The sequence below is a fragment of the Coturnix japonica genome, chromosome 3 (genome assembly GCF_001577835.2).
Source record: "Coturnix japonica isolate 7356 chromosome 3, Coturnix japonica 2.1, whole genome shotgun sequence".
NCBI lineage: Eukaryota > Metazoa > Chordata > Aves > Galliformes > Phasianidae > Coturnix > Coturnix japonica.
The window spans coordinates 100,053,859-100,066,657 of record NC_029518.1 but is presented as its reverse complement, the minus strand read 5'-3'; the positions used below and the strand labels follow the sequence as shown (position 1 = coordinate 100,066,657).

Genomic DNA, 12,799 nt, shown 5'->3' with positions numbered 1-12,799 from the left:
AATGAAGTACTGAATGGCACCGTAAGGCTGGTGGCTTGAAATGCTGGGTTAATTTACACTCGGAGCGGAGCTCTCGGTGTCGGGCGATCCTTTTTTTGCCAACATAAGCACTCAGCTGAAACAACAGCTATGACTCAGTTGCCAGCGAACGCGGCTTGAATTGATTTAGTCCCGGTTCAGATTTAGCACATAATCATGTTCAATTTGATCCACCGCGCTGCCGAGAGATAAAAGGGCTGAAAAAATAGACGTGGCTGATGTCAGTGGTGGCGGTGATGTCACTGCTGGGAGCTGGGCTGTGCGTTCCCATGCTGTGCTCACTGCTGGCTGCGGGGAAGGCACGGAGCGAGCCGCGCTGCGCACAGAGCAGCTGCCCGGAGCCGGCCCACAGTCTGGGGCTGCTCCATAGCAGCAGCGCATCAAGGCTGCCTTCCTTCCCATTGCTCGACCCCCTGAGGCTGCTGAACTCCGTGTGCACAGGGGGGGATGCCAGCCCGTAGCATGGACTGTGATGTCTCCACTCTGGTTGCCTGTGGGGTTGATGCGGAGATCTTTGCCAACCAAGAGGTTAAGGTACGCACCTCCGATTCTTTTGTTACGGATGGTTCCTACAAACACTGGGGGAGCGATGGGAGTTTGGATGTAGCGGTTGAGGCTCAGGAGGCGGGTGAGGTTGTGCTGCGGTAGTACAAGGCACGCAGTTAAATAGTCTGTTAATTAGCAGCGAGAGATGCGGGAATGTGCTGCCTCGTTACACTAAGCTGAAAGAAGAGCCTGTAACAATGTCAGAACCGGGTTATGTAACTGACATCTGTGTGCCTGAATGCCTCGTCTCCCTAACGAATCGTTCCGTGTTAATTTTGTACGGCTATTTTTAGCCGTGCTGCCAATGGTATTTATCAATATCGACCACCTTCGGGTGGCTTTCCTGCTCTGGGCAGCAGCTGTTGGTCGCCTTCAGACCCAAACCAAGTGTGCGGGAGCAGCGTCTTTGAGAAGGGCTACAAGTTGGTGCCAAGGGATGCAGCTGCAGCAGCGCAGGATACAGAAAGTTGAGCATCTCCCTGTTGTGTGGATACCTCAAAGCCAGGGCTCAGTGCTAAGGCTGGATGTGCCGGGCTTGTAGTCTCTTAATTAGACATCTGCTGTAGAAAACTCATTGTATGCAATTGCTTACTGTTGAAATCAATTACCTTTCTCATTTATTGTATTACTGCGGGAAAATCACTGCAAATTAAGTTTGAAAGAGGAATTTTAAGTATGCTTTTCACAGATCATCTGAAAGAGCTTGTAGGTATCCTACAGTGATACTCAGTGCTTTATTTAAAGGGCACATTCATACAGCATTCCATTTCTAATCTGATCCCTGTGTTCTGTGTATGAAAATAATGAAGTGGGGGGAAAAGGCAGCAAAATTGGGGTCAAATTCAGATCCCCTCTCCTGTTTAACTCTGTGTCACACATTGAAGTTAATGGAAATGGGTGGGAAAAACGTTTTCATTTGGAAGAGGTTGTGCTATTTATTGCTGTTGGTTTGTAGGTGTCACACATATTCCTACAAGCTCTTTTAGGCTCCAGCAAGAGATTCCTGTTAATTTAAAAGGCTTTCTCTTTGTGATTCAATATTGGGTGCAGAAATGAAACCCATAGAGAGCAATAGTGAGGAGTGGCTGAGGTGGACGGCCCTGCCTGCACCGGGACTCACTTCCTGGGCTGCTCAGAGCAGTGAAGTGTGTGTTCTCTTACTGCCCCTTTAGCATTAAAGGCTGAAATTGAGAAATTCAGGGATTAACCTGCACTGACAGAGACCCGTAGCTGGAGCGGCTGCCTGTTAGTGCCATGTCTGACATCAGGCTGTGCAAGAAATTAAACGTGTGGGGATCCTTCTGAGTAAGGAATAGCAGCAGTGAGGAAGTACAACTCTAGGTTCCATACATCAGCACAAAGCTTTCCATTGACTCGGATGAGACTTAGAGTAGCCTGATTTCAACTGCAGCATCTGGAAAGCATGGCTTGAGGTGCACGGGATAACAGTGAACTGAAGGGTTACAGGGGTGTTACGGGATCAAAATCCCTTTCGTGTGCCATTTTGCTTGGACTTTCTGTGCTTTGTTTGCTTTGGTTAAAACTGTCTTATTCTCAATGCCTGAGTTCAGAGTGAGTGCACAGACTGTGCACTGGGGACTGCACTGCAGTCTGCACTGCAGCTTGCAAACAGTAAGTTGACTTGGAAGTCATCTGGCTGAGATGCTGAGAGCAGCCTGTCCTCGCTGACACACGGCTCCACGCAGACCAGTTGTCACCTACCAGCCAGCAAACTGGTGCCACAGGCAGCCAGCAGTGCTGCTGCAGCCGGGGCCTGGCACCGGGGGCTGCAGTGTGGGCAACCTCCTTGTTGCAGCTTGAGCACTGCTGCTGTGTTAAAGGTGGGGAGAGCTACTACAAGAAGTTCAGCATAAAAGACACCGGTGGTTTTGTTTGCAATAAGGGCTCCGCTCCATTTTCTACGTTGACAGTGATCACACCGTGTTTATGTTGACTTTGTTAAGGGAATCATCAAGATTTAAGGTTGGAAGGGAAGAATCGTAGAATCATTAAGGTTGGAAAAGACCTCTAAGATCATCTAGTCCAACTGTCAACCCATCTCCAGCATCGCACTGAGCCATGACCCTAACAAGTCCATTTCTGAGGAGAGACAGGTGTGGAAGTAGCAGGAAAAGAGCAAAAGCGAGCACAGGAATTGCTGCATTCAACTGGAAGACCCAAGTGCTGAAAACTGAAGTTACATGGAATCCCAGCATCACAGAACAGCCTGGGTCACAAAGGCCCACAGTGCTCACCCAGCTCCAGCCCCCTGCTGTGTGCAGGGTCATTAACCAGCAGCCCAGGCTGCCCAGAGCCACATCCAGCCTGGATGTGCTGCTGCTGTGGCCAGGAGCTGCCCCAGGCCAGCAGTGGAAGTGCTTAGCTTGTGTTAGTGCCATAGAGCAGGTGCTAATGGAGCTGGGGCTGCTGCTTTCCAGAGCAGTGGCCCAGAAGTACAGGGCTGCACTGCGGGGTTCAGCTGCTCAGCTTCTTGCTGCTCTTCCACCCATGGAAATGACCTTAATTCTGCAGGCTCGGTGCCCTTAGCATCTGGCAGCCAGACTCAGAAATGCTCTTTTTTCCATTTGGCTTCTGAAATGGGAGAATAATTACTTAGTGCAGAAGGCAGAGCTTTTTACTTTCAGCATATCTAGCGGCTCATCCTTCCTACAAACATAGATATGTATGGGTGCCCTGAAACCGGCAGCTGGCCACTGTGCTTACAGCCATGGTTTGCCATCCATGGCGCCATGCAGTTGGCCTTTTGGTTTCCATCCGCTGTTGCTTTGAGTTGCATTTTCTAGCCCAATAATGAGGTCATGCTGATCAGGGTGCTGCTATCCATACCGTGCCTGTATGTCAGGGTTTAGCAAACTTAGAGACAGCCATAGAAATCACAGAGTGCAGTTCTGCTTTGTAGTTCACCTGGATAATTGAGATTCTTCCTTCAGCACCTCTAGATGATGGTTTTGTATCATGTTTGTTACGTAAGTAATTAATTAATAACTTATTTCTAGCAGAGAAATTCTAGACAGTACTTAAACACTGGCAGAGAACTTAGACTCATTACTGTAAGCAAGACTTCTGTTATTAATTCTTCATGCTCTTCACATGTGCCATTCTGCCAGGCAACATGATGTGATAGGGACAGCAAGGTACAAGGAACCAGAGGGCATAGGAATGAGACAGCGTGATGGAATTGACATCTGAAGACTGTAAGGTAATGTAGACAGGAACACTGACCTCATCGTGGCCTTCCAGTACTTGAATGGAGAGTATAAACAGGAGAGGGAACGGCTGTTTGTGAGGGTGGGCAGTGATAGGACAAGGGGGAATGGTTTGAAACTGAGACAGGGTAGAGAAAAGTGCTGCTGCCCTCTGTGTGCTGCAGCTGCCCAATGGCACAAACCAGGACTTGGCTGCAGAGTTTCTGCATTCCCTTGTTCAGCTTTTTCTCCTTAGCTGTGTAACCTTGATTTATGGGAAGAGACTGCTGCACGGTGATAAGACTCCAACTAACGGGAGATAAGGAGGAAGGCAAACAGCAGCATGACTACCAAAAGAATCCCGTTAGCTAAAAGACCTGTTTTATAACCTCTTCTGTTCCTATTTCCTGTACCTGATGGTTACTTTCAGATGAAGTTTTCCATCTGTGAAATCTTTTATGATCCCAGCAGAGGACCCAGCCCTGCTGGGTGGGTTGGTTTGTTTTTGTGGGGAGGACACAGGGAGGTTCTTTTCCCCAGAGCAGTTTTTGTGGGCTCAGTTGTTTCCAGGCCTGCAGTGACCTTGGCAGTGCATCTCAAAGCTCACACAGCCATGAAGTTTGAGTCCAGCCTCTGCTTGCTGTCTAGATATGAAGTTTATTTCTGCTTTGTTCACGTGAATTCCTGACAGTGGATCACTTCCTCATAACATCAGTGTTCCTGAGCTGCATTTAATTGCCTTCCTTTGGTATTTCTGGTGATGCCCAAATAAAAGCCCTTGACAGCACTAGCTCTGACTGAGTGAGCAGCCCCACTGCCACTGAAGGACCCTGCACAGCAAATAGTGCAGTGGGAAAGCAGACCTCAGAGTCACCACATACCAATGGACACTGATTCCAGCCCCAGGCCCCACACAGCATCCCCAGACCCCACCGTGTGGCTGCCAGCAGTGTCCCAGTGCTCCCTGTGAGGAGCCGCAGCCATCACAAGGCCTCATGTCAGCCTGCTCTGCTCAGGGCCCACTGGACCAGGGGGCCTCGGCCACCCCTCATGTGCCCCCTCTAGGCCCTTCTCCATTTCTGTAACCTTCATTAGAATGCTCCCTATAATGTTTTGTGTGCTTTTAGGACTGGCACCCAACACTGCACCCAGTGCTGGTGGTGAGGCTGCACAGAGCACAGTGGGACATTCCTCCCCTGGCCCACTGGCAGTGATGGGTCCAGTGTTCCCAGGGCAGGGCTGGCCCTGCTGGTTCCTGAGCATCCTGCTGGTTCCTGAGCACCACCTTTTGCTTTACAAACAGCTGAACTATAGGGCCGTACAACCTGCCAGCTTCCTGCAGGCTGCTGCTGGGCCCTGAACCAGCACCACAGGATCCTTCAACTGTGGGAAGAAGAAAGTAAAGCCTTATTAATGGTAACAGCTGGGATCAAAGCCAAACGAGTGGCCATAATAGTAAGAAGTCCGCTGCTTATGTTAGGCAGAAGTAAATTATTGATGTACTTAAGTTTTAGAGATTTGGGAAGTTGATTTTTTTTTGTGGTGAATGAATAAAGATGAAAGGTTTTGAGATGTCTATTTCTTGCTTGATAACCACGCTGGAAGTGTTGAAAAACGACAGTGATTTACAGCAGTGATTTAAGCTGCACACAGTCCCAGCTCCCAGAGCAGCGATATTTCTTGGGCTAAGAGTAAGGACCTCAGTGCCACTAAGTGCAGCTGAATGGAAACGTTTGCTTGGCATCCAGTAACAGTCCTGAAGGAGACAACCCAGTGCCTGCTGCATCCACATAACAGAACATTTCTGAATGCCATTGGTCGGTGTTTGCTCACACTGCTGACATCTCTGACTATGAACCTTAATGGAGAGCAGCTTCAGTTTCATAAAGCCGGTCCGGTATCTTTTTAATATCGTGCTGCTATTGATATATTTTTCACATCAGGAAATGAAAATGATTTTGATGCAAAGCAGTGCTGTTTTTAGCTGTAAGATAGGATTAGTCTACTTTCCAGTTCTTGTTTCGAAACACATTCTGTGCCAACTGGAAATTATCCAGTTGGTTGAAAGATGACATGGGAGCAGTTTGGTCAGGAATGTTTGCTTTTTCACCCTGGGGTTGCTTCCATCTGCCCACTGAAACAATTAGAGCACTGCAAGACTGAAACTCCCTCCTCTGTGTCCTGTCTGCTAGTGGGCAGTGCTTGTGGCCACCGAGGCAGGAAGAAACCACTGCTTCTGTCCTCTCCTTGGAACACACTGGTATGTCACGTCTGGCATCCCAGTAACCCTTTCATAGTGCCAGGAAGCTGCCTCCCAAAGCCTTCTTCTTCCAGCCACCACAAGTCTCTTTTCTGAGCTTCTGAGGTTGATTTCATGTTGCGCTGTGTATTAAAAATTAAAACAATGCATTTTGCTGGCACAACTGCCCAGAGAGGCTGTGGATGCCCCGTCCATCCCTGGAGCTGTTCAAGGCCAGGTTGGATGGGGCCCTGGGCAGCCTGGGCTGGTATCAATGTGGAGGTTGTTGACCCTGCCTGTGGTGGGGGGTTGGAGCTTCGTGATCCTTGAGGTCCCTTCCAACCCAACCATGCTGTGACTCTGTGATTCTATGGTGTTTTTCACTGAGCTGCGGGGTGTTTCCCATTGATGTTGGAGCAGCTCAGGGTGCTGGAGTCCCCCAAAGGCCCTGACCTGTCTTTGGGGATAAAACAACCTCACAACGTGCAATTCACATTTGTTTCACTGATGTGTACTCAAACTGGAAAACGTGTTTGTTTTCTTTTTTCATAGGAGAGTGGAGAAATGGATGTTACCATGACAATATAAAAGCAGCATAGAGTGAAAAGTGCATGATCTTCTTTGTGCAGATCACGAATCACAGGATGGTTGGGTTGGAAGGACCTCAAGGATCATGAAGCTCCAACCCCCCACCACAGGCAGGGCCACCAACCTCCACATTGATACCAGCCCAGGCTGCCCAGGGCCCCATCCAACCTGGCCTTGAACAGCTCCAGGGATGGACGGGGCATCCACAGCCTCTCTGGGCAGCTGTTCCAGCACCTAACCACTCTCACAGTAAAGAACTTTGCTTTTCATCCATCTTCTGCCATGATCCGCAAAACAAGTTCACAGTTAAACTTACCAAATGATAACTATATTAAAACCAGCTGTATCCAGCAGATTGTGGCTAATCTGGGGCTGCTTTGTGGGAACCCAAGGTGGGGGACTGAATACTATCGAGATAGTGTCTTATCGTGGCCTCTTCCATTTTTTACATACTATAACATTGTTTTCCTTTTCCATCCTCCTTTTCTGTCCCCCCATTTAGGCCATTTCAATAAATAGGAAATAGGAGCTGGAACAGAGAGAAGCATCTCAAGGAAATGATTGCTTGTTTTTGCATTGTAGCACAGTGTGAGGAGGTGCGCTGTGCTGACCAGGCACAACTGCAGGCAGCTGTGCTGTATTGTGGTATAAGCATCTCTCGTGTGCTCCTGATCCCCCGTGTCCTTCTGCAGCCCACCGGGCAGCACTGGTTTGGTGCCATTGGGTCACAGTGTGTGGCTGTGGGAGCAGTTGGATCCTATTTCTATGGCCCACACTGAGCTGCACAGGGCAGAACCTTTGTGGAATGGCTCCTGGAAGGGGTTCCCATCTCCCTCCCTTGGCTGTGTGTGAGCACACAGCGTTTCATCTCTCTACACCCCTGTTCTTATCCAACCCAAAGTTGATTTTTTTCTTAGTTTTCTTTTTCCCCCATCCTTACACATTTGTTTCTGATGAAAGGTACTGACACAGAACACTGGTGTGCAGCACTAGCTTTCAAACACCATTGTGGGCTTACTACAGGCTGCGCTGAGTCCTGTGGCTGGCAGCAGCCTGCTGCTGCTCTCGCTGTGTTCTTGTCATACAATGAGGCTCCTGACTTAGCTTTGGGAGCTGCTCGGATGTAAACAGCAAACAGACCTGCTTGAACAATTTACAAACCGAGTGTAAGACAGAATGACAGATGGTCCAGGCAGTCTGGCAAGAATACGGAACAGTAAAGCAGTGCAATGGGAGTGTTAGACTGCAGTCACAGTGCTGCGTGTTTTCTGCTGTAATTACGGGCTGCAGTGGCACAGAGAAAGGCAGGGGAGCAGGTGAGGCCTTTGTTGTGTGCCTTGGTGCAGAGGTGCACAGCCCCTGAGTGCAAATTGATTGCCACATTTCTGCCTATGCTCTTCTTCTTTATTGTTTTTTGAAGTCCTGTTTCAGAAGAGATTTGAGCTTCTAAGAACACATGATGGTGGGTCAGTAATTTTTCCTTCTGCATTTTTCCAGTAGTTATATATTAAATCTAAACAGTTCATGAAGGAGCAAGAGATTTTCTTCCCCTGCTTGGTTGGGTTGGAAGGGACTTCAAGGATCACGAAGCTCCAACCCCCCACCACAGGCAGGGCCACCAACCTCCACATTGATACCAGCCCAGGCTGCCCAGGGCCCCATCCAACCTGGCCTTGAACAGCTCCAGGGATGGACGGGGCATCCACAGCCTCTCTGGGCAGCTGTTCCAGCACCTCACCACTCTCATAGTAAAGAACTTCCCCCTGATATCCAGCCTCAATCTTCCCTCCTTCAACTTCAAACCATTTCCCCTTGTCCTGCTGTTATCTCCCCTTTCAAACAGTTGATTCCCCTCCTGTCTGTAGGTTCCCTTTAGGTCCTGGCAGGCTGCACTGAGGTCACCCCGCAGCCTTCTCTTCTTCAGGCTTTCTGTCCTTTCTGAATCCAGATAGGTTGAATCTGTATTACTAATCATGTTAGCACAGTTTGCATTTGTTTGCGTTTTGCACGGGGACTGGAAAAGAAAAAGCATTCCCTGTAACTGAGATGAGAAACAGCTGAAAAGCTATAAATGCTGATCAATGTGGGCAAAGCAGTAAATCAGGAATGAGCAAGGCAAGCATTTTATTTGTTTAAACTGTCCCATGGCTTTTTCTTGTTTATTTTTCTAGTTAACTGGGTTGGCAAAGGCAGGGAATGAATAGCATGTATTTTATGGATGTTTTACAACATTACGTCTCCAGGTGCATAAATGAAACCGATTTCTTCAGCTCCTGAATGTTTTCTTCATTTCATTCTCATATTCTGCTGCTGTCTAGTGGGGCTATGATTGTATCCCCTGCACTCCAACACACTCAGTGCCAGCTTTTCAGAGCTGGAGCTTCTAGAGCAGCCAGCTTAACAACTGGATTTCTGTATGCTTATAGAAGGAGTGTGCTCCTAAATGGACGTGGAAAATGGTCCCCCTCAGAGGGCTGGGATAATTCTTAAGTTTTCAAAGATCACTGAAGGGTTCCTTCAATGACTGAAGGAACTGGGGCTGTTTGGGCTGGGAAAAGGAGGCTGAGGGGAGACCTGATTGCTCTCTTCCAACACCTGAAAGGTGATTGCAGCAGAGCGGGGCTGGTCTCTTCTCACTGCTGACAGGTGACAGGATGAGGGGAAATGGCCTCAAGTTGTGCCAGGGGAGGTTTAGGTTGGATATCAGGAAGAACTTCTGTACAGAAAGGGCTGTTCAGCACTGGGATGGGCTGCCCAGGGAGGTGGTTGAGTCACCATCCCTGATGTGTTTAACAACCCTTTGGATGTGGTGCTCAGGGCCGGGGTTGAGCGGAGGGCTGTTAGTTAGGGTAGGATGGTTGGGTTGGGGTTGGACTCGATGATCTTTGAGGTCTTTTCCAACCTGAGCAATTCTATGATTGTGATTGAGGTCGTTTTTCTTCCACACGTTTGTTTGCTCCATTAAGGTAATAGGTACTCTAAAAATTACTGATGCAGGCTTGATATATGCACAGCAATTTGTTGTGCTGCCAATTAGTTGTTGGGTTTAAATGTCTCCAGCAATAAGACAGAATTAATAGCCGGTATCTTACTGGATGCGTTCTTAAATCCAAGGCAGAACATCTCCTTGGAGTTCACCGTATGCCTTATTTCCTCATTTATTGATTGAATTCTTAAATCATAGAATCATAGAATGGCTTGGGTTGGAAACGACCTTCAAGTTCCTCGAGTCCAACCCCACCCCAACCATCCTACCCTAACTAACAGCCCTCTGCTCAATCACGGCCCTGAGCACCACATCCAAAGGGCTGTTCAACACATCAGGGATGGTGAATAAAATAATTAAGAAAAGGCATCAAAGAGCCAAAAGCACCAAACACCAAGTGCTCATTGCAGGGCAGCCCGCTGGAACCCTTGCTTACTGCTGGATTGCTATCATTGTTTTTACCATTCTCGAACCAAAACACAAAGCTGCTTTGTGGAAACGCAGGAATTGCTTTCAGTCCTTCGCAAACCTGCGCTTCCTTTTGTTCTTCCTCCCTGCCAAATACGTGCATATATAAATGAAGACAGAGCAATGCCGCATCCGGCACAGCGAGCAGAGAACAGAGCAGCGTCTCTACAGAGCTCTTCCTAGAACGGGGGCAAAACTAACAGCTCTATTTACATCGTGGGCACACGGCCAGATGGTTTGAAAGAGTGCTTCCATTATTTCGGGAAGCCAGTGTGGCATTTGGAACCGGAGTGCTTCAAACGTGGAGCGTTCCAAAAGCAGTCATAGGCAATGCAGTGAGACAGCAGCGTCCGATGAAAACAGAAACACAGAGCGTGGATTTTTCTTTGAGCTCAATCATTAGGTGTGAAATTGAATTGAGAAGTCTCCAGAGTAGATTGAATCACCCCCTTGGCATCGCCACGGGAACAATTTATTTCATCCTGAAGGCGCCTTTGGTTTCCAGACCAGTGGAGCTGAGCAGGACCAACGTGCGTCACTTTGAGGTAAACAGGGATGTGAGTTGGTTAAAAACAGAAAAGGCAACGGAGCAAAATCCTGCGCCTCTGACATGTATCAGCCACTTCTGAAACGGGGCTGCTGCTTCTGCTAAGCTGTGGGCAGATATTATCGCTGTCCCTCTCGCTGTGCCAATGAGCTGGAAGTGGACAGTGGATGTGTTTGGTTCGGTTGCTTTGGACCTTTTCCAGGGCATTGTGCAAGCAGAAAGCCTGCTGTAGGGAACCTGTGTTAGCTGGGGGTTGGATGGGTGATCCCAGGAGGTCCTTTCCTACCCCTATGATTCTGCAAACCTTTTATCTAGTCCTTTTGGCATTAGAATGCTTCTGACATGCAATGAGGGAACCCTGAATGCACCCTGCGGGATGTACCAGTGCTGCATGGGGGCCTCCAAAGCAGCACTCATGTAACACAGCAACACGTGTGTTAGGGCATGCAGAGATCAGGGCTTCCTGCAACATGTTTTGTGGCTGGTGCGTGTTGTGGGCAGGGCTGGTTCACTGCAAAGAGCACAGCAATGAGGTCACTCATTGGAATAGAAAACATGTATTCTTTCTTATCCTGTAGCAAGGCCTAAAGGTATTGAGAACCTCTGCAACATTAGTCGAATTGCAGCAGTACAAATGACTCAGTCCTGATTTAACCAGAGCAGATTTATTGCTTTGTTGGTTGTTTTGTTTGTTTGCTTTGTTTCTAACTTGCCCCTCCAAAAGTGCAGCCTTGGCCCTTTTGGCTTCACTCCATCTGTACTGCTTTGCTTCATCTTTGACTCACCATCCACCTGACCTCCAGCCCTATGGAAAAGGGCGAGCACAGAGCTACAGGGTAGGAGACTTGTGTCTGTTTGTTGGGATGGGGCCTTGGGAATAAGGGATAAGGATGAGACCATGCTGGCAAGGTGAACCAGAAAGCACGACGGTTGCTGAGGCTGCTGCTCACAGCGGCTGCTTGCAGGAGCTCTTGCCATTTAATGTTTTCACCCTTCACTTGCGTTACATTGAACTGCTTCCCTGCCTTCTGTGGCTCGTGAAATAGCTGTTAGAAGCTCCTGAGGTGAACTGAGTTCTTGGTGGTTCTGTTGAGCCCAATTTTGATAAACGTGCTCCTTTTTATGCCCTTTGGAAAATAAAGGTGTATTGCTGTCCCCTAATCTTTCCTTCCTCTCTTTTTATGAATGTCATCGGCCTGTTTTGAATACCTCCAGGCCATTGGCATTTGCACATCTTACAGACCTAATGCTGCATAACCTTCTGAATGTGAGCCTGAATCTTTTAACTGTCGGCTTCGTTTTGCACCAGCACTGCTGCCTACTTTAATGCCCGTCGTTTCCATCCCATCACCATTTCAGATTCCCTTAGATACAGCCCGTTTCTGCAGCATCTTATTCTTTGTATCCCAAGCAGAGATCACCCACCTTTAGCTCCTGCCACAGGCTCCCCACCATGGCCATCCTGCAGTGACTATCCCAGCTGGCCTCCATCTTCCTTGGTCTCAGGTGATGAGATCCCTGCAGGCATTCAAGGCCAGGCTGGATGTGGCTCTGGGCAGCCTGGGCTGCTGGTTGGTGACCCTGCACACAGCAGGGGGTTGGAGCTGGGTGAGCACTGTGGGCCTTTGCAGCTCAGGCCATTCCGTGATTCTATGATTCTCTTTTATGTAACGAACATGAAGAATGGAAATCATTGAGAAACGTTTGTCTTGTTTGCCTACAGAACTGGAGGAACAAGGATCAGGCTGAAGTTTTCAGTCACAGCCATCTCCTAAATCAGATGTGTAACAGCGCTGACAATGAGTGCAAACACGCTGAACAATAACACGCCATTTGTGCGCTGAGTTGTAGGGCTCCAATCCAAGGCGCTGATGCCTGTGGAAAGCCTTCCATTGATTTGAATTGGGCCTTGGCTTTTGTCCTGGATGAGCACAATCCAGCGGAGCTGTGCATGAAAGGAATGTTTGGAAATAAATCAGCGGGTTGGGAGCTGGAAGGAACTCATTCACTTGTTAATTCGGGCAGTCATGCTTTACGGCGCTGGTTGTGTCTGTGCTTTGTCACAGCCCCTAACGCAAACTAACCAGATTCAGTCCTAGAAATATCTTTTGCTGCTGCTGCTGTAATTGGAAGGCTATTTCTGAGCCATTAGCCTGATGTTTGCAACCTTTCTGCCTGCT

General features: G+C 48.5%; 1 protein-coding gene across 3 annotated transcripts in view; it reads left to right on the top strand.

The window, feature by feature from the left end:
- RCAN2 (regulator of calcineurin 2) overlaps positions 1 to 12,799 on the top strand; it is a 56,148-nt gene that overhangs the window by 29,754 nt on the left and 13,595 nt on the right. The window contains exon 1 of one of the 3 annotated variants that reach the window (XM_015859925.2): positions 284 to 573. The exons of the other annotated variants lie outside the window; for them this stretch is intronic. Within the exon in view, the coding sequence (XP_015715411.1) occupies positions 487 to 573 (87 nt within the window). The 5' untranslated portion in view covers positions 284 to 486. Of the gene's footprint in view, positions 1 to 283; positions 574 to 12,799 lie in introns of those variants that run through there. 3 annotated transcript variants of the gene reach the window in all.